The sequence below is a fragment of the Eurosta solidaginis genome, chromosome 1, assembly GCF_040869045.1.
Source record: "Eurosta solidaginis isolate ZX-2024a chromosome 1, ASM4086904v1, whole genome shotgun sequence".
In the NCBI taxonomy this organism is placed as follows: domain Eukaryota; kingdom Metazoa; phylum Arthropoda; class Insecta; order Diptera; family Tephritidae; genus Eurosta; species Eurosta solidaginis.
The window spans coordinates 141,814,441-141,836,279 of record NC_090319.1 but is presented as its reverse complement, the minus strand read 5'-3'; the positions used below and the strand labels follow the sequence as shown (position 1 = coordinate 141,836,279).

General features: G+C 36.8%; 1 protein-coding gene across 6 annotated transcripts in view; it reads left to right on the top strand.

Annotated features, from left to right (window-relative positions):
• Window positions 1-21,839, top strand: part of Cerk (Ceramide kinase) — a 205,791-nt gene that overhangs the window by 171,265 nt on the left and 12,687 nt on the right. The window contains exon 5 of one of the 6 annotated variants that reach the window (XM_067759891.1): window positions 1,628-2,457. The exons of the other annotated variants lie outside the window; for them this stretch is intronic. Within the exon in view, the coding sequence (XP_067615992.1) occupies window positions 1,628-1,748 (121 nt within the window). The 3' untranslated portion in view covers window positions 1,749-2,457. Of the gene's footprint in view, window positions 1-1,627; window positions 2,458-21,839 lie in introns of those variants that run through there. 6 annotated transcript variants of the gene reach the window in all.

Below are 21,839 nucleotides of genomic sequence, written 5' to 3'. Positions count from 1 at the left end.
CGCATTAAAAAATTAGAGAAAATATATTTTCTCGGCGAAACGTGGCGCTTTTGGCGACATGTTTCATTGCTGCGCAGTATTCAGACTTCATTCCAATCGGAGTATTTTGCTCCGATCCTACCTACTACTAGATTTTTTTCTCAAAGATACATTTGGGTCAAGTTGAAAACTAAAGAATATTGTAATGGATTTACTTGCAATTCCCCATATTTGCAATCTTCTACTAAGTTCGAATCACTAAACTGTTGAATAAATAACTCCAATATTGAATAGTGGAAAAAATGGCCTTTATTAAAGTACTTCACAATAAATAATACTGCTATTGCTCGCCAGATAGCGTCTTAATAAAAACTGAATTATTGCGCTTCTACTGGTGTCGCCTTTCGCATCTTCTAGGCGCTTCCATTTCCAGAATCTACTAGTTGGCCATCAGCTATCAAATTTCTCAGCTGTAACTACAGATGCACGATTTTATAGCTTCTCTCATTGCATACTTTCGGGAGTATCTCAGATATATGCATGTGGTTGTGCGTTGCTTCTCAGCTGCGTATACGTACGTATGTGTAGACATAATTGATTCGTTTATGTAGATACAAGTGACTGTCTGCTTTATTGTTGTTGTGACTTCATTTACTTAGCATCAGACTAGGGATGTGAGTATCACTTAGTATCAGTCACAATATCATTTACTATCTTTTAGTTGAAGTTCTCATTGCATACGTATGAAAAGCTGATTACAATTTTGTTTGACGTGAATTCATTGTTCGTGTCTTAAGGCACGATTGCTTAAATTTTACTCACTGTTTTTGTACTTTTTCGGACTGAATGAGAATAGAAGGAGTAAGATGTAAGCAAAAAAATATGTCCGGACACGACCTGTGAGTCCTGCAAACATTCAAAATACATCACTTTTTTTTGGTTTTATATATAAATGAAGTTAGTTGAGTCAGTAGTATTGGGGGTGGTGTTTATTTTCTTTTAAATTGAAGGATTGTTTATAAAAGAAATATTCTTGATTTTCTTCAAAGAAAAAATGTAATGCAGCCCTAAAATCATGTACAAATTTACAAGAACATGAAATATGTTTTGTAAACCACAAGCATCCAAGTTTACAGTTAAGTATGATTATGTTTATCTTTCCAAAATATTAATAATAATATTTTTTCGCTATATAAATCCAGAGAAATCAAGCCCATCTCTTACTGTATGTGAAGTATCGATTTTCACATTAATTGGTCATCCAACACGTTCATGAGCACTCTGAACGCATCTGATAAAGCAGATGACTTTTTTGCTGAGAAACTTTTCTTGGCAGAAACACAATCGAAACCAAGCCACCAAATCAATTTGATGTTACTTATTCGCCCGCTTTTCAAAATGTAATAAAAACATACTCAAACAATTTTACTCTAGCTCCACGTAGTAGTTTACTCAGGTAACAATTTTAAATACTCCGAAAACTGGTAGCGAAATATGGGAGAGATGTGAAACCTCGAAAGATTTCAAAAGCGTTATGTCGCCAACCTTTTTTTTTAACTCGATTACAAATATAACAATTCTGGAATGCGTGATCTGAGCCTATTTGCTTAAGGTTATATTGTATGAATTTTTTAAAATTTCTTTTCAGTTCCCATTGCCAACTTATTGATGTTTTCATGCGTGGACCACACAGATACAAAGCACCATTGAAGAACAACAAACGCTCAGTATTTTGCTGTTGCTGTAGTTGCTGCAAAAGTGATAATTAACTGTAACATAATATTACCGAAAGTGGTTGGAAGAGCAATAGTTTTATCTGATCTGAGAGTGTGCAAAACAGCCAAACTCTCCATAATCTTCACCAGCAAATGCACAAGCGTTTTAAATATATTGAATCCTGTAAGGTACACGGGCTCTAAACCAGAGGCTGTTATAGTCTCGAATGTTACGTGATCAAGACCCATTTTCTAGATAACTATATCTGGTCGCCCTAGTGTTATTGTAACGCCCTCGTCCTTCACACAATCCTGAGTTCAAGACCCGCGAAAAGCATAATCAAAATCTTTAAAAAAAACTTTATTTCAATTAGAGAAAAACTTTTTCTAAGAAGGGTCGCGATTGTATGTTTATTTTGACTCAAAATATTGCTTTCGACCACGGTACGTATAGGACGCACGGCCCCAATATTTTTTAGATTAGATTAGATTAGATTTATTGATTTTCTTTCAATTCGAAAAATATTGTTTACATGTTTAAATATACAAAATTGCCACTTAAATTAGTGCCATTAAAATTAAATGGAAGAAAAGTAAGGCTTTCTATAAAATTATCTACAACTTTAGTTTTGAATGTCATCTCAAAATAAATTAATGAATATATACAAATGTGTATGGGGTGAAGATAGTTACTAAGTTATAACCTAAGTTGAAGTTAAAATTACAATATGCAAATAAAATGTATAAATATTAGAAATAACAATGTTAATTTTAATTTACTAAGTGGCAGGGTTCAGCAAAGTTTTGATGTCGTCGTATGACTGCTCTAATAACAATGATTTGATATTTTTTTAAAATTCACTCATATTTCTAATGACACATATAGACGCAGGTAGCGTATTGAAAGCTTTACAAGAAACGACAGTAAAAAACTTATTATAATGGGTAGTACGAGATGTGGAAATAACAACAGGTCCGAGTGAGTTTTGCCTCAAATTATAGTTATCCGTGACTAGGCTCTGTAAATACCCACAACGAATAAAGAATATTTTTAAAGTTTTGTAATAGTACATGTGTTTTACTGTAAGGATTTTTAGCTCTTTAAACAACTCCATGCTATGATGGAAACAGTTCACATTACATATTTTCCTTATCACACATTTTTGAATAGTAAGAAATTGCTGGTTGATGGTGACACTGATATCATCGGCCTAAACACCCGCGCTGTTAGTTCTGTTACTCCAAACTGGAAAAAGAAGCGGTAAAGATGGGTTTGATGGTGAATGAGGAGCAAAGAGTCAGCGCATACGCGCCTTGGCAACCACGCCACTGTTGGCAGCCATAATTTCGAAATAGTAAAACACTTCGTTTATTTGGGAACCAGCATCAACACTAGCAACAACATCAGCACTGAAATCCGGCGAAGAATCAATCTTGCCAATAAATGATACTTTGGACTAGGTAGGCAATTGAAAAGTAAAGTCCTCTCTCGGCGAACGAAAATCATACTCTACAAGTCACTTATCGTACCCGTCCAGCTATATGGGGCAGAAGCATGGACCATGACAACAGCAGATAGAGCGGCTTTGGGAGTGTTCGAGAGAAAAGTTCTTCGAAAGATTTATGGACCTCTACGCGTTGGCGATGGCGAGTACCGAAGAAGATTTAATGATGAGCTGTACGAGCTATACGCAAACATCAACATAGTCCAGCGAATTAAAACGCAGCGTTTGCGCTGGCTAGGCCATGTTATGCGAACGAAAGATGATGCTCCGGCCAAGAAAGTGTTTCTATCGGAACCCGCCTATGGAAGCCGAGGTAGAGGGCGGCCCACACTCCGTTGGAAGGACCAGGTGGAAAACGATTTAAACCCCTTGGTGTGACCAATTGGCGCCGGTTGGCGGAGCGAAGGAGCGCCTGGCGCGCCTTGTTGGACGGCCATAACCGTTTAGACGGTTAAGCGGCAATTAAGTAAGTAAGTAAGTTAGAAGTTGCTGGATTTTACTGTAAGAAGCGCCACCCCAGCAGCAAATGCCATTAAGCTTAGAAGTGAAAGCGTAATAAAGCGTTTTAAGTGTTTTGTTTGAACAAATCTTCCTTGGACTACAAAAATAACGCACAGTAGATCACATGTGTGACTTTAGGCGAGATATATGTGTTGACCAACTTAAGGATTGGTCCACAGAAACACCCAGATATTGGAAAGTATCAACCCTTTCAATCTGAAACACTTATCGCTACAATTTGTGTCATGATTAAACGATGTGACAGAGCACGATATTTTGCTCAGAGCGAAACGTCTGCAGTCAGTGGCGTGTCATATAATGGCAATATCAGGTGAGGTTTTTGGATGTAAATTGAAATACATCAGTTGAGTTTTATTGCTGACGATCAGTTTATGTTTAGCAAACCATACTCTCAACAAATGAGCATCGAAACCTGATTTGAAAAAACTAATAGCTTTGTTTGAAATACCTGAGTTATTCATTGAAAGTTCGCATGTATAAGCAGTTTGAAAAGTGACTATTAAAAAGATTTGCTACAGTTATAGGATCAGAAATATTTAGGCCACTATTACATAAAACAATTAATGAGTCAATTGCTTTTATGGGTTTCCTTACGACGACCTGAATTGGTTTCGATAGAAACTGTCGCGTTCCAATCGTACTTCTTTTCTTAACCTTCTACATAGATCTCTATGCCGACTACGAAGCCTTGCATTCGAGGGATTTTTAGTGCTTTTTCTTCCAAATTTGTTTTTTAGCCTTTTTAACCAACTGCTTGCTGATCCAAGGCTTTAGCTTTATATCAGATCTTGGTGAGGTGACAGAGGAGCTTGCAGCCTGAATGTGGCTTATAAAAGTATTGAAAAAAATGTGGTATGCATTCGATACGTCTTTCTCACCAAAAACTTTGTCCCAGGACTCAAACCGTAGACTTTGATTAAGCAAACCGACATTAATCTTGGTGAATTTTGAATTCGCATTACTTCTATTAACGCTTTTTTTGCATGCAATGTTTATACTGTACCAGTCATAGTATTGACTGTAATTTTAAGATCAAGGTTTATGCCGGAAATATTATTAAAAGTACTACAGCTGCTGCGACCAAAAACACTACGAGTAGAAACATTAAACTCCAACACCACCTGCAGAATATTAGTCATTAGTGTTTGCAAAAAAGTATAGCCGGGTATGGTTAAGTCTCGTATTTCATGAAAGTATATCCATATTTCTGAAACAAAAATTAAATCTGGTTTGATTTTAAATAACTCAAATCAAAATTTTGCCTAAGACTGCGTATATTTTGGTGAATAACAACAAAAGAGTCCCCAGTATTACCCAATAAATTTAAATCATTAACAGCCGCGTCGGCAAAATGAAAATGCAGATGTGTTAATGAGAGCGCGATGATCGCGCACATCATTTGATGCATCGTTTTGCGTTGTTCATTCGCTTCTTAGCAAGCAACAAGACAAAATCTTTTGTAATTTTTTTTTATTTTATCAATTCTATTCAGTAAAATAATGGTTTATTTTAATTTACAAAATATTTACTCCTAATATACATATGGACAACATTCGTCAACATTGCAAGCGACGCATACATACTTTCCCCAGTGGGTTAGGGGATCAGAATATATCCGCGGTAGGTATACCTGTCGTAAGAGGCGACTAAAATACCAGATTCAAGGGGCTGTGTAGCGCAACCCTTCAGGTTGCCAGCGCAATATATAGCTTCTCCAAACCCAATTCTCAACCTCACCTATCCGCGGCGAATCCTGTTTCACGAACAGAAGAGGCTCTGGCGACCCCAAGCTCCTCATGGAACTTGGGGGTGGGGAGGGTGGGAATGGCCTGAAGGTTTAATGTGGCCACATAAATCGTTCCCAAGATGGTCGGGCTAGCACCTTAATGGTGCTGTGTTAACGGAGCATACCGGATCTGTATCCGGCAAAGGACCATCACATCGATAACACTCCCCAAAGCCTTCGGGGAGCAACCTTATCGCTACAACAACAACAACGCTTACATACAATCGATGTTTCTAAAGAGAATAAGAATACGTGTGAATTGAGTGTGAACAATTGTTTCACTATTTGCCGATGTCTGCTTTAAATGAATGGTCTCGTCGTGCAAAGTTATTTTTTCGTGCCTGTATCATTATTGTTATGCATTTGCACTCGCTGAGCGAGGTGGGAACCACTTGCGTTGGTGTTGTTATTGTTGTTGGTAGAAGTTTTGGGAATATTGGCGCTGTTATTTCAAAATGTCTTTTGCGTTTGTTGTTTTTGACTGTTTTGCATGTTCTGCTTTTTTTAAGAGGCGCCGATGACATTAGTTTGTTTGATGTTTGCGAGGCAGACTTCGTTCCTGTGGGAGCAGATACATCCATGGCAGCAACAGATATATAAGCTGCTAATGTTTGTTGATGTATGGACTTTCGGCGCAGAGTAGTGCATGATTCGCATCGATGCTTAATGTTGTTGTACCTCATATAGTCCAAATCAGCAGCAGTAATTTTGGCGCAAGAGGCATGAAAAAAACTTCCACCATCCGCACACGCGACTTTGGTCACATCCGCTCTATCAACTTTGTCTTTGCAAGTAGGACAAAAGATATTTGTGTATAAAAAAGAACGTATTGTCTATAGCGTTGAAATAAAAACATATTAACGAAGCGGGCACCCTACGACACTGTGAAAACACGTCTGCACACAACGAAAGTTTATTAAGTTATGAAGACAGCTACTCGTTTTTTTTTAATGTTCGGCCGAATGCGAACTTTTATAATGAACATTTTAAAGTGTAGTGTAGTCTCATTCAGCTAAATATACGCCAATTACACGGCTCAAGTATCCTTGTGCCAATTACCAATTTGCACAAGGATTTGCCCGGTGTGTGCACTGGTTGCGCTATTTGCGCAAAGAACTGCGCTAAAATCAAAACGATTTTGATATTTACGCATGTCTGCAAATATTGCACATGCTTTTTTCTTCGTGTGTGGTAAATCTTACACAGTTTACCTGGGGTTCCTGATAATATAGCATCAGTAATTATTGCTTAAAAATGTTAATATCGAAGGCGCAAGGACCATCTCTAGCTTGTAACAGGAATTCACACAAATTCAATAATAAATAATAATTTTTTTATACAATTATAACACATGTTTCATTTGTTGCGCTAGTTGAAAAAGGAATATTGTGCAGTGCTGCAATGAGTTGAGCTGGTCTTGCAATTAAAATATATATTTTATAAATAAAATGGAAAATAAACGCTTCTGTGCGAGTTTTTCGACTTATACCGTGAATTACCAGCACTGTGGAAAATAAATAGTGAATTTTTATACAATTAATGCCTTTTTTATACAATTAAAATACATGTTTCATTTGTTGCGCTACTTTAAAAATGAATATTGCGCAGTGTTTTTGAGCCGTGTATGTCAAAATTTTCATTTGCACAAATTTCGTCGTTTTATATTTGCGCATGATTTTTGTGTCATGTATGGGCCGTAATACATAATACAGGCACAATATTTAGTATAAAGTTGGAAATGTACCTTTGGGTTGGAACATTCATCTTGTTAGGATTTCACAAATAGCAAATATCTCTATTCATAATTTTGTTTCAGTAAGTGATATTTGCAAAGATATTTACCCAAAGCCAAATTTCGGGATTTAATCCAGCTTTTCAAAACATCACCCATATTATCTTTATTTATGATACATATATGATTATATTTTTAACTATAAGGCAGTTCACGATCAGTTTTATATGGTCTTGCATCGTAGAAAATTTTCTTTGCATACCACACTCAATGCAACAAGAAAGTAAATCCAAATGCACCTGTCAAAAAATTATCAAAATGCGTTATTGCTTTTGGAATGCAATCCACAAAGCACCATTTCGAACAGTTGATATTTCCTACAAGAACAGTTTCGGTTTGATTACCAATAGTCTCAATGGAAGTTTTTACGAGTTTATTAAAGAAAATTGATAAGTATTTTGCCATTCTTTTATCTACATAAGTGGTCTTCGTTTAATTCGTATCTTGAAGGGTTGTTTTCTTTCGATAGTTGCTATGGTCCATGATACAATTACCAGCCCTACAATACAGGTACCCGTTACCTAATCGATTACTGAATCGTCACCAATAACTTGGTCACCAATTATCGTCTTACGGGCCGATTCTTGGCGTTACCGGTAAAATAGTATCCAGAACATTATGTAACCGCAAATCGTTACCAGTTCTTTTATTCGCGATTCTGGCCAAAGTGGTAACGCTGTCATCACCGAAAAACTCACCAGTGTCTGTGGTGAAATTTAAAATAGAATACATACATATATGTGTGTAATCAAAGAATAAAAGCAGCAAAATGGAGATGAACAAGTAAGTAAATTCTGTGAATATTTTTGAAAGTTCTCCGTAAATTAATAAATACATATAATTATAGGAAGTATGCACGCACTACACAAGCCCAGCTGCGATGGTATATCGCATTTTGCAAGGACCACCCCGAACTAATGCAGGGAAAAAACTGCCCTAAATCGCCGAACCAAATTCAAGATTTGTGGAAAGAGATTTCCACAAATTTGAATTCAATGGTCGGGCCAGCAAGGACTCCTGACCCTTGGCGAGAGGTAAAGAAATTTAAATAATTAATATATGTATACGTACTCCGCTAAGTTGTGTTAAATAGTATTTATGAGAGTTCTAAATCTGTGCGAACTACTATTTGTGGAGTTCCGGAGTTTTTTCCGACTGATTTAATATTGCCTGCGGCATTTGTAGTATTTTTGTGGAAAGTGCGAAATTGAACAACAAACTATTATGCTCCTTGTTTTAAATAAACCATATGCATCAAAGCTTGTTAAAATTTTGCACTGACAACAAAAGCAGTAGTTGGATCGTAGATACATATACCTATATATCAAACGTTGTATATTTTCAGAGTTTGCGAAACTGGCGGAAGCAGTTGTGCTGACGGATTTCGAGCAGCAAGCGTTGGAGACTTTTGGAATTGCTGCTGTAGAAGGTCACTCAAACTCGAGGCTTGGATTTGACGTATGTAAATAAAGTGCTTTCAACATGTGTAATATTTCTATTATTGATGCATTGCATTGTCTCCCATGAAATGCATATGTACACATATACATCGGTACATTGTAATTTATTTTGAGAAAGTACGTGATGTAAGCAAATATGTATGCATAGCAGGGGCAACGCATGTCTACCAATTTGTAATAGGTATATAGAAATATTGCATTGGTATAGTAGATAGTACTATTATTACCAAAAATATTTATGAAATAAATTTTATTTTTTACTACAGAACGAGAGTAATGCCGAAAACATTTCGCCAGCACCGGAGCTGGGACCGAGCTGTACTGATCTCGAGGAGTTGATTGGTGATGAAGATGTGGCAGAAATTTCAAACTTTTGCATAGTGATGTGTGAGTCACCTAGCCATGCTCCCCTAAGTCCTGCTCCTACAAATCCTGTGCCCAGTAGCTGTACCTTATTTCCTGTCACTCCCAATCCTGTGTGCACCAGCAGTGTTTTCAAAAGTCGCGCCTCCTTATTCCCTACTACTCCCAATGATGTGCCCACCAACCGTGCCTCCTCATCTCCTGCCACTACCAATCCAGTGCACAACAGCGAAGCTTCCTTAGAGTCGGGAACTTCTAATCTTGCTTCCTCCGGCCGTGCTGCCTCGGGCAATGCTAATCCCTACTCTGCTTTTCCCAGACAAGTTTCGCAGCCGAGAGAACGCAACAGGAAGAGAGATGTACGGGATGAGATTTTGAACACTGTGCAACAGGACATGAGAGAGAGACGAGAAGAGCAGGCACGACTAGCGCAATCCCTTGACAATTTAGGGAATGGGCTAACATCGTTGGCTGGGGCTATCCAAGAGCTGATTGCAATGCAACGCCGGGATTAATTTACACAAACGTGCTTAAGTATTCATACAAGAACCTTTTTGCAGTTTTAACCTAGTTTTGTTTAATGAATTTTTTTTCGTTATTTTTTTATAAAACATGTACAAATATGTATTAAAATTAATATATACCAAAGTTCAAAATTTTATCCGAAATTCGCGAAATTTGGAATTAAAACTTTCGTGTCTTCAGAAAAAATTTGAAAAATTTCTACCAAAACGTTTTAAAATTTGTCTGAGTATGCAGTTTGGAGGTCATTGAAATTTAGTAGAAAGAAGTTTTAATCTTTATCCTCTAAAACAATTTCGTGATTTTTTAGTATTTTTTTCTCAGATGAGTGGAACTGCTCAACTCATCTGAAAAAAGATGCTAAAAAATCACGAAATTGTTTTAAAGGATAATGATTAAACATCTTTGAACTACATTTCAATGACCTACAAAACTGCATACTCAGACAAATGTTAAAACGTTTTGGTGGAAATTTTTCCAATTTTTTCTGAAGACACGAATTTTTTAATTCCAAATTTCGGATAAAATTTTAAACTTTGGTATATATTAATTTTAATACATATTTGTACATGTTTTATAAAAAAATAGCGAAAGAAAATTCATTAAACAAAACTAGGTTAAAACTGCAAAAAGTTTCTTGTATGAATACCTTTTTTTTTTTCAAAATATAGTACAAATATGAATTATTTTTTATTTTATTTCCATGAATTTAGTTTAGCTTTTAATAAGCAATATGGAATGTGATGAAATTTAAGTAATACCAATGTTAAAATATGAAATATTTTTTATTTTCTTTTCGCATATTAGTTTTAAGTAACCAAAACTGAATGTGATGACTTACATATAATTAGATAACTGTTTCCTTGTATGCCTTGAAATTCTTGTTTATTACAAACTTTTTATTCGAGCTCTAGGCCACACAAATATTGGTATAAAAATTCAAAGTATGGCTTTGATGTTATACAATATTTATTCCATTTATTCTCGACCAGAATAAATTGAATAAATATTGTATAACATCAAAGCCATTCTTTGAATTTTTATACCAATATGTGTATAGCCTAGAGCTCGAATAGAAAGTTTTTAATAAACATTATTAGATAACTTAAACAAAAATATGAATTTTTTATTATTATTTATTTTAGCTTATTTTAGTTTCTAAGCAAGCATTTCGGAAGATAGCAGTGGCAATTTTTGGCAAATTTCTTCAATGAAATTTTTTCTTGTTTTATTTTTGATATCTAATTTAAGAAAAAAATGCATGAATTGTGCAACTGAAACTATACATGTCATATCAAAAACGTTTTTGAAAAAATTGTAGGAAATTTCGTGAAAATTTTGAATTTTTTATTCAGAGTTCTCTTTTGAGCAAGCAGTTTTATAGTCAAATCAGTTTTGTTATAACAAGGTACAAGTTATAAGTCTCTTAAAATTTGCATTGCTTTTTGAAAGTTTTTTGAGCCTATAATTTGTTCTTTGTTATAGGCTCAAAAAACTTTCAAAAATCAATGCAAATTTTAAGAGATTTATGACTTGTACCTTGTTATACCAAAACTGATTTGACTATAAAACTGCTTGCTCAAAAGAGAACTCTGAATAAAAAATTAACATATTCACGAAATTTCCTAGAATTTTTTCAAAAACGTTTTTGAGATGAAATGTATAGTTTCAGTTAGACAAATCATGCATTTTTTTCTTAAATTAGATATAAAAATAAAACAAGACAAAATTTCATTGATGAAATTCGCCAAACATTGCCACTGCTACTTTCGTATTCGCAGCTGCGTTACATAGTAGTAAACATAAATAATTATAACAAATTAATAAATAATAATAAACGTTTGAGTGAACGTAAATTTTTGTCTATATTTTTTATTAATCTATTTTATTTATAGGAAAACAAACGTACGTCTACGAACATAAAAAGACTTTCATTCAGGAAATTCTCTAAAAACTGTCAGTGAAAGAATGGAAAAAAATTGGAAAATTGGAGAAAATTTTACCGAAATTTTTATTTATAGTTCTTTGAATCTCCTGAGTTTGTAGTTTTGAAGCCCAATAAATTTAAGTAAGGCCTGAAACACCATTCAGAAAAAAATTCTGAAAAATCAATGCGAATTTTGAGAAACCTAAAACTTTTTTTTTGTCATTCCTATAATTTTGTCGCCTATAGAACTGCGAGCTCAGACAATTCAAAGTACTCCAAATAAAAAGTTCCGTGACTATTTATAGCAAATTTCAGGAATGAAATTCTTTTTATTTAAGATAATCTGAGAAAAAGCTTTTATAAATCTTTTTGTGAGTTTTGTCAATCCTGAAATCGTTTTCGAAAAAAATACAAAATTCGAGAAATATTTACGAAAATTTCGAATGCAGTTTTGTTGCCCCAAGTACACGTTATAGCTCTCAAAAATTTTATGATAATTGCACTGCCATTTTTTTAAAATTTTCGAGAGTTATAACGTGTACTTGTGACAACAAAACTGCATTCGAAATTTTCGTAAATATTTCTCGAATTTGGCATTTTTTTCCAAAACGGTTTCAGGATTGACAAAACTCACAAAAAGTTTTTTCTTAAATTAAATTTTATTTAAAAAATGCCACTGCTATTTTCGTGTTTCTGAATGTAAACAGATAATATGACTTCATTATAAAGTTTTTTAAATATTTTAAAAAAAATACACATGGACAATAGTCATCGTCACTCAAATTTTTTACTGTTTGGCTGGCCCTAAATTATTTTCGATAAATTAAAAAAAAATGTATCATAACATCCACAATCCAGATGAAAACTTAAAACTTTTTAGGAAATTCGGGAAAATTCGCGAATTTTTATGCAAATTTTCAACTATTCAGTAGGAATGTTTAGAATTGTTCTCAGTATGAAGTTTTGTAGACTATTGAATTTTAGGATAATAATGTGTTAATCTCAATACTCTAAAATAACTTCCCTTTGATAATTATTTTTATTATTTCAGACCGTATTTCCATAAAAATAAATTTTTTTATATTAAAGAAACGTTCAAACACAGTTCTCAAAAATCAGGAATTCCTTCTACCGCATTAAGATTAACACATTATTATCCTGAAATTTAATAAGCTACAAAACTTCATACTGAGAAAAATTATAAACATTCCTTCTGAAGAGTTGAAAATTTGCATAAAAATTCGCGAATTTTCCCGTATTTCCTAAAAAGTTTTAAGTTTTGATCTGGATTGTGGGTGCTATGATATATATTTTTTTAATTTAGCGAAAATAATATAGGTCCAGCCAAACTTAGTAAAAAATTTGAGTGACGATGACTTTTGTCCAGGAGAGTATATAATTTTATGAAAATATAAACATTGATAAATAATTCAAAATAAACAGCTCTTAAATTAGGAAATCGCTATGAAGTATTAGGATAAATAGTTTATCAATTGCTGCCGAATCCTTTCGCCCTCCCGGGTAAGACTACTGTTGGTCGCATTTGCTGAACCAATACTTTCTTGGCCAACTTCATAATTTTCAAATTCCACTTCATCACACGGCCAACGTTTCCTCATAATATTATGTAAAATAAAACAGGCGTTTACAATTTTCGTAACCGTTTCATGGCTATAATGAAGAGTGCGATGTTGCGCCAAGCATCGAAATCGTGATTTAACACAACCGAATCCTCTCTCAATTACATTTCGTGCTTTGCAGTGCACTTTGTTAAATTTTTCCTCCCAAGGAGTTGCTGGTTCAGCTAAGGGTGTAATCAGCCACGGTTCTAGTGGATATCCCTGATCGCCTATAAGCAAACTTCCTCTCTGGTCGCTCATAAATGCACGCACATTTGAAGTTGTCCTTATACCTCAATCATGGCATGACCCAGGAAAAGTAGCATCAACTGACAAAAACCTCAAATTTTCGTCGCAAACAGCTTCAACATTAACGCTGTAGTATCCTTTCCGGTTCATGTACAGACTACAAGGTCTTGACGGATCATTTTTTTGTGGACAAATGAGCGCCACATGTGTGCAATCGATTGCACCAATAACACCTTTCAATCCGAACTTTGTATAGAACCTAGACAAGTAAAAACAAATAATATGAGTGCATGCTATATGTTAAGATGCACATTCACCCTTACCTTGCTTTTATAGCCAATTGCTCCTCATTTGGGGTCGGAAAACTTACTTCGGACGATTTTCCTCTGACAATCAACTTCACTAAGTACTTGATTGCTCGTGAAGCAGATGGCTGACTGAGTGCAGCATACATATTGTTAGCAACACATTTTTGATAGGAACCATGCGCCAAAAAAGTGAGGCAACAAAAAAATCGCACGCCAAATGGAAGCGAAGTGGCTTGGTCATCCCTTGGCATCAAATCTTCTATGAGCAACTTACACGCTTCCTTGGGCAAACGAAAATGATGCCTGAATGTACCAGAGGGAAGGTTCATGGGATCACTATTGTCCCGAAGGCTCCTCAAATTGTGCCTTCTCTCCAAAATTTCATCCTCTTCGTCTTCAATGAGTAGCAATAATAATAAACCCGTCATTTTGTTATAAATATATATATTTTATTGTTTACGTTCAATTTTCAAAATTCTGTTTTGCGCTTTCAACAGCTGTTTTGTGTGGTTACATCTATGTTACCATCTATTTTAGTGGGTAAACAATTACTCGGCTACTTTCGTAGGCAGAATACCAAAAGGGTACAAAAGTTGCCACATGAAGAAAGTTGCCGTGGTGAAGAAAGTTGTTACCACATTAGAATCAGGCTGTTAATGACTTTTATATTGCTGTCGTGAAAAAGGTAACACACGCGCTCTCTCAAAATAGTGTACGTGTGACTCGCTTTCTCGCTCTTTCCTATTGTGTTTTCGACATTCCTTCTCGCTCGATGTTATTTACATTTTTAGTTACTTCATTAGGTATGTTTTCGTTATCGCTAACCAAAACATATGCAACAACAACAACACGGGTAACTGGCCTATCGCTCTTACCTATTGTGTTTTCGACATTCCTTCTCGCTCGATGTTATTTACATTTTTAGTTACTTCATTAGGTATGTTTTCGTTATCGCTAACCAAAACATATGCAACAACAACAACACGGGTAACTGGCCTATCGGTTACCCGTACCGGTTACCTTCTGTCAACTCGCTTTTTATATGAATGAAACGCGTCCTTTTTGTTTAAATAATATTTAATTAATAAATAATGCATGTTTAAAATGGTTTTTACAGTTAAAATCATGTGCTATTATACTAGTAATTTTTACATATGTGCATTTTTATATTTATAAACTATATAAATACATTAATGTCTATTCATAGTCGTGCCCTTTCCGAAACCTTGTTTTGAAGTTCTTATTTTTCCTGCGCTGGTAGTGTTGCTCATCAGTTTGCAGAGTCATATTAGTTTGGTCGGTATAGTAAGATCAGACGTAGCGAAATTAGGAAGCATGTCAGGAGTATCACCAAATCCAAAGAAGCATGGTGATTCATTTCGTCACCTTCGTTTTCTTTCATATCCGGATTCATTCCATACTAGTCATTATAAATAGCTTGTAGATGCCACATAGGTGTAACCATACCCTCAAGATCTTTCCGTTCAAATCTTGTGGTGTACAATGAGCAAATTTTTCATAAACATGTATACGTAAACTTGTATTTGTTCTAAATTGTTCACCACATTCTAAACAGAAAAGATGTTCTTTCATCCACTGATTTCTCATGTTCCTGTATTAAGTGTTTGCGTAAATACCATTGAGATTACAATATGTACAAACAGTTAATTCAAACTTTTAGTTGTTACATCAATTGTTTCAGCGTGTTGTACACGTAAACGAAAATTCATACTTGAATGTATTTTTGTCTTCCAACCGCATAATTAACATTTTAAATAATGACTATTGGGCATATGAGAAATCTCATGGTCCAATAATTTGTTGAAGCTTGGTGTAGCTGCTTGAATATCACAAAATTTACATTTTGCACCACGTTCGTTATATTTAAATTGTAAATGTTCTGGTTTCTCTACACGATCCATAAATTTTAGATGCTTTTTCCAACAATGTGCTGAATTTAATTGAAATACATACATTTCATTATAAATTTTCCATAAATATGCTGAGCCTCTTTATGTGGGCTCGTTTCTTAACACCTAATTCTGGTCGTACCGGATATGACAGTTTTTCTTCAGGTTATAATCCACACTCATACTATTTTCAGATTCTGTTTCATAATTTTCATCATTTTCAACATTGGACTTTGCATCAACATCATTATCATCATCGTCATTTTTTGATAACTCTGTTTTAAGCTTCATATTTATCAAAGGTTCATCTTCCTTAGTATTAGAATTAGAAACATCGTCATCTTCGGTTAAGTTTTTGTCAAGTTTAGCTTTTTTCCTAGGTTTAAATTCTTCACTATCCGTACTAGAATTAATACCATCATCAACATTTTTCGTATTTTTTAATTTGCCAATGGTTCGCCTTTATCAGTATTAGAATCAGAATGGCCTTGGTCATCTTCACCGGGTATATATTGATATTCGGGCGAATAAACAAATGGACCACTTATAATTGCACACCTGATGTGCATTCGCATACATATGTTGCATATGTGAAACATATAACGGTGTACCAGTGGCTTGTTATGCAGCTGACGCGGGATGAAGCATTGGATTTTGTGTTGCAAAGTAGGCGACATATGTTGGTGTTGATGGATGCGCATATTGCGGATATGTTGGTGGTTCACTAGTCATTAATTGTTTAGAAGTTTCAACTTGTTGCGATTGTTGTTGTTGTTGCTGGCTGCTGATGTGGTGTTAACGTTTGTTGTACAATTTATTCGGGTGCTTGCACATATTGTTGGTGTTGTTATGGTGCTGGAAAACCTTCCGATATTGAAAGTCCTTGATTAGTGTAATCCCCAAGTAGTGAACTACTCCTGTGACCGCGTCCGCGGTAACTATTACATCTGAAGGCGCTTAAGTTACAGGCATAGCTGACATCGCTTATATAACTGGTTGACTCTAAAGTAAAAACCAAAACAAAATATTAGAATCAGTGTTTATGAATAACATATTTAAAATAAGCTCTTACAACAGCGTGATCGGCGGCTACATCCCCGTGAAAGTAGTGTGGTGTTCCTCCTTGTATAAACGTAGGTACTGGATGTGCTCAACCGTGCAGTTTTCTTCTAATTTGAGCAAATGTATGTTCTTACAGCCACAGCTGGAATATTTGGGATATTTCTATCCGCACATCGTCAAAATCAAATTACCTAGAATGAAAAAGAAACTCATATCAATAAGAATAGATTAAAAGTTTTTAATATAAGCCGAAAAGTGTTCCATAAATAGGGCTCCACAAGTAGCTCTTTTCTGAGAGGCCAAAGGCACAAGAGAAATTTCAGATAACTAGAATCAGGACCTGGTAAAGTAACTTCAAATAAACCTCCACCATGCCTATGCATCTTCCGATGGCAGGGGTACCCAAAGATACTTTGCTGTTGCATTCATAGAGAACATAAAATTATAACAAGGGACAATTGATTGATGTTACGAAGTAAATTAGACGTGCTACAATAAATACAGATGACTGTATAATCTATTATGCGAAGTTCTTGAATGGATGTTCAAATTGAAAAGGGAAAATTAATGCTAAAATTGCTTTCCCCGACTAACCCGGGAACGAATTGATGTGACTACGCCTATCCTACTTTAGCAGCAGTGCCGTGCACCAGTTCTGTTTTGGACAGGAAAATAAACGTTTGGTTGTCTCCAAGTTGATCATATGATACAGAATATACTCGTTTGCTACATGTTATTTTCCCCTGAAAGGTGCATTTGTTGCACCCTGCTATCTGGCCGCTCACCCAACAACACCAGGCACGACGGAACTTGTCTTTTTTTATTGGACGTTTTGGTAGCGCACTACCCTCAAGTGGCCCATTGCAACCAGGATAATCCTGTCCATGTGTCCGCACCCCGTGGGACCGCCGTTAGGCATAACGTCACGGGGGGAAAGGCGATGTAGTCGGCACTACTTCCTATGCGCATTTCTCTACACTCCCTTTCGTCATGCATCAATTTCGTCATTACTATAAAGGCCATCTTGCTCACAGCAATCCAACAATCTATTTGTCCTCAAATTCGTGGAACTAAATTCCTAATGGAAGGTTCCTCTCCAAAAACTCTGTTTACAGACAGTCTTTCGCCGTGAAAACGATGGCAGTGAAACATTACATGTTCTGCGCTCTCCAATTCGGACGGACAGCTTGGACAGAAAGTATCCTTCTCTATCCCACGCTTATGTAGATATTCCGTGACGCTACCGTGCCCGCTCAATATCTGTGTGAGATGGTAATTTAGTTCGCCGTGTTTTCGCTCGTACCATTCCGCTATATTCCGGACTAGCATGAAGGTCCAGCGCTCTTTTCTCGAATCTTCCCACCGTTCTTGCCACATAACTATTGTTCGTGACCTTGCGCTTTTCTTAGCATCTTCAGATGGTCGGCTGAATCCAATGCCATACAGATCAGCCATTTCACCTGAGAGTAGATCTACTGGGATTTTCCTGGATAAAACATGGATCGCGTCGTGGGAACAGCACATGCTATTCGTATAGCAGTAATGCGGTAGGCTGCTAGTATATCTTTTTGGTGGACCATTTCAGATCTGTGCCATACTGGTGCTGCATATAATATTATAGAGCTGGTTACGTTGGATAATAGCTGACGGGTAGCTTCGCTTGGGCCGCCGATGTTGGGCATTATTCACGTTAGGGTTCCACTAACTCTAGAAACTTTATCCCCCACCGCCCTGAAGTGCTCCCTAAAAGTTAGTTTTGAGTCAATGATTACTCCTAGATATTTCAAGGAGGGCTTTGAATTTATTTGATAATCTCCTATGGTTAGGGCCAACTCATCCACAGTCCGCTTTGAGCTCATCAGAACCACTTCTGTCTTATTGCTAGCCATCTCCAGCCCCATGTTAGTCAACCATTCCTTTATTCTTCCCACGGCGCCATTACATAATGCTTGGAGCAGATCAAGTTTCTTGGCCACTGCTACTACGACAATATCATCTGCATAGCCGACAATTTCTGTACCTCCGGGAAGGTCGATTTGTAGCACCCCGTCATACATCGCATTCCAAAGAGTTGGACCTAGAACAGATCCCTGAAGGACACCGCCCGTGGTGTTGTGCTTTCTTAGTCCCTCATCCGTATCAAAAGAGAGTACTTTGTCGCTTAGATAGCTACAAATTATTCGGAGCAGGTACGGAACTTGTCTTGGGACACCCAAAGTGCACTCACGCTTCTCATGGCTCCAGCGGGTTAGCGGCTTCCTACAACTTAAGCCACTTCCTGCTTCTAGATCTGACAGCTGTCAGCTGGAGTCTTAGCCTGGCAAGCGCAGGGCACGAGCACAGAACGTAATCGATCGTTTCCTCCTCCAACCCGCACTTCCTACATCTGCTATCACTGACCAAGCCTAATTTAAAGGCATGTGACGCCAGAAGGCAGTGTCCAGAAAGAATGCCCGTCATGAGTCTAGTCTACAGTTTAATGATAATGAAAATTAGAGTTGGGTCGTTTCGTTCTGAGCTTGTTCAATTGACCGGCTCTCTCAACTGAACAAGTGAACTAGATCTTCGATTTCGGTTCTATTTGTTCTTTTAGTTCATTTGTTCCTTTAGTTCGTTTTATCTAATTTATCTTATTTATTCTTTCTCACTTCTCGTTCGCGAACATTGTAAATTCATACATACATACGCAGAAATTCTGAGCACGAATGTCGGTGATGCCACTTACACTAAAGATATGTGTGGTCATCTTTGTGTGTGGCACTGCTAAAACAATATATGTATGGACTAATTATGAAAAACATCTTTTGTAAGAAACTAATTACATTTATTAAACTTGAAAAGATCATAATTACAATTTTTGTCTGTACTCTTTCAATTTTCTGGATCTTCCGAAATTTGTAACTTTTTTTGAAGTTAATTAAACATATATGTATATATTAACTTATTTATTCCTAACACATTTAAATATACCTACACAAAGCATTGCTGCATACACACCCTCATCTATACTTGTTGGCTTTTTTCGCGGGTGCAAGCAGCAGTGAACAAATTTGCTTGAAAACAAAAAATAACAACTTGTTCGTTCATCAGAAAAAGAACTAAAGAATCGAATCTCTGAAATGAACGAAAAAGCACAACTCTAATGAAAATGTAAGAATCAGTGTTTATGAATAACATATTTTAATTAATCTCTTACAACAACCTTATCGGTGGCTACATCGCCCTGTAGGTAGTGTGGTGTTCCACCTTGTATAAACGTAGGTACTGTATGTGCTCAACCGTGCAAATTGACATTAGCAGTAACATTATTTACATAAACATAGCTTGGTATTTGTGCAGGCCTCAATATAGCATACATTGGTCCAGTTCGGTGTGCACCAGCCACTGGTACAAACACTTTTGAATGCATAGCTTTCATATAGTATGGATGCCCAGCAGTGCTCCGGTTGTGCCAATATGTAATGGGCTGCTCCGTCTCTTGGTACGGCTGTATAGGTGTAGGCGGGTGCAATGTATTACTAGTCTGCTCAAGATCGTATGGTACATAGATGGCTCGAAGACGCCAGAGGGGATTAGAGCCAGAGTTTTCGGACCCAGAGCCAAATTATCAGTACCTCTAAAAGCACATCCGAGCATTTTCCGAGCGGAAGTATTCGCCATAAGTTAGTGCGCTAAGCTGAACCTTCAGCGCTGATACCCCAATGAAACAATTGCCATATTTAGTCAGACAGTTAGTCCCCACTAAAGGCATTTGCGGTGTTCGAAATAAAGTCAGCACTGGTCCTTCAGTGCGTAGAAAAGCTGAATCAATTAGGAGCACACAACGTAGTACTGTTGCCCTGGGTCCTAGGCCACAGGGAAGTGGAGGGTAATGAGCAGGCGGACTCAGTGTTTAATTTGTTGCGTCTCTCCCACAAATTGTCAACCTCCCAGCAGATCCTTGCAGCGGGTCTGTGCCATACTCTCCTCTTCCAGGAAGGTATCGACCCCAATCCGGGTCCTTCTCCTGACCCCGGTACTGAGAAATGGGTTTGCTGCGTTTGCCGGAAAATAATCTTTTTAGGAGGGTCATATATATAAGGGCCTGAAATATTTCAATGAACTTCCTAATCCCATAAAAAATAGTAATAACTTCAATAGTTTTAAAAAAAATTTATTGGAGCATTGTAAAACCCTTCCAATAAGATAAAGTTTTTCTCCTCCTATTTTTTACATGATATATCCGATACTGGAGCGCGAAAAGGGAATGGTAATATTGGAAGCAGCAAAATAAAATCCATCCGGCCCTATGGAAAAGAAAATCGGTCGCCACCTGTAACTCCAAACAGTTCGAAAAACTAATTTCGCTGGAATTCGGTATTTTCAGCCGATATTTACTGTTGCTGATCGGAATCACTCGCATTACATTATGAGGAAATATGGCGCCTGAGAACACAGCCGTATGAAGCTAAAAAACACAAGCATGTCTTCAGTGAACTCCACAAACAGGCGTCGGACCTCTATGCCGATGATTCCTGTACTCAAAGAACAAAACTAGCAGAGGAGGAACGCACTCTCCCTAGGGAAACGCGAGTAGTCACTCTCAACTTCGATCTGGATACCGTAACAGGTTAAACTCTTACCTATCCAGAATCAACCCCGACATACAAAACATTGTCCTGCTTGTAATGTGTCCCCACATGCCACCAACCATCTCTTTAACTGTATTGTGGAACAAACGCCTCTAACACTCCTCTCATTATGGTCCACCCCTGTTGAAACAGAAAGTTTCTTTGGACTCCCTTTAGAGGACATTGATGACAATTTGTGATCGGTCGCACCTATTGGATGGGGCGAAGCACTGCTACAACAACAAAGGCAGGCGGACAACACAGAAAGAGAGACAGCAACTGCATGACCCATCGATCCCGAGCCGTTCCGATTTTGTGGTGGATCTGCAGACGGCGGACCATATCCTTCTAGATTGCGCGCAATTTCAAGACGTAGGGCTAAGTTTATGGGCTCACCATGGCGAGAGCATTCCCACATTTAATCCCTCAACCCAAGAACACTGCTGGGGTTCATTAAGGAAGTCGGCTAGGATGAGGTGATGTGAAGGAGATGTGCAAGTCACGGTGCAA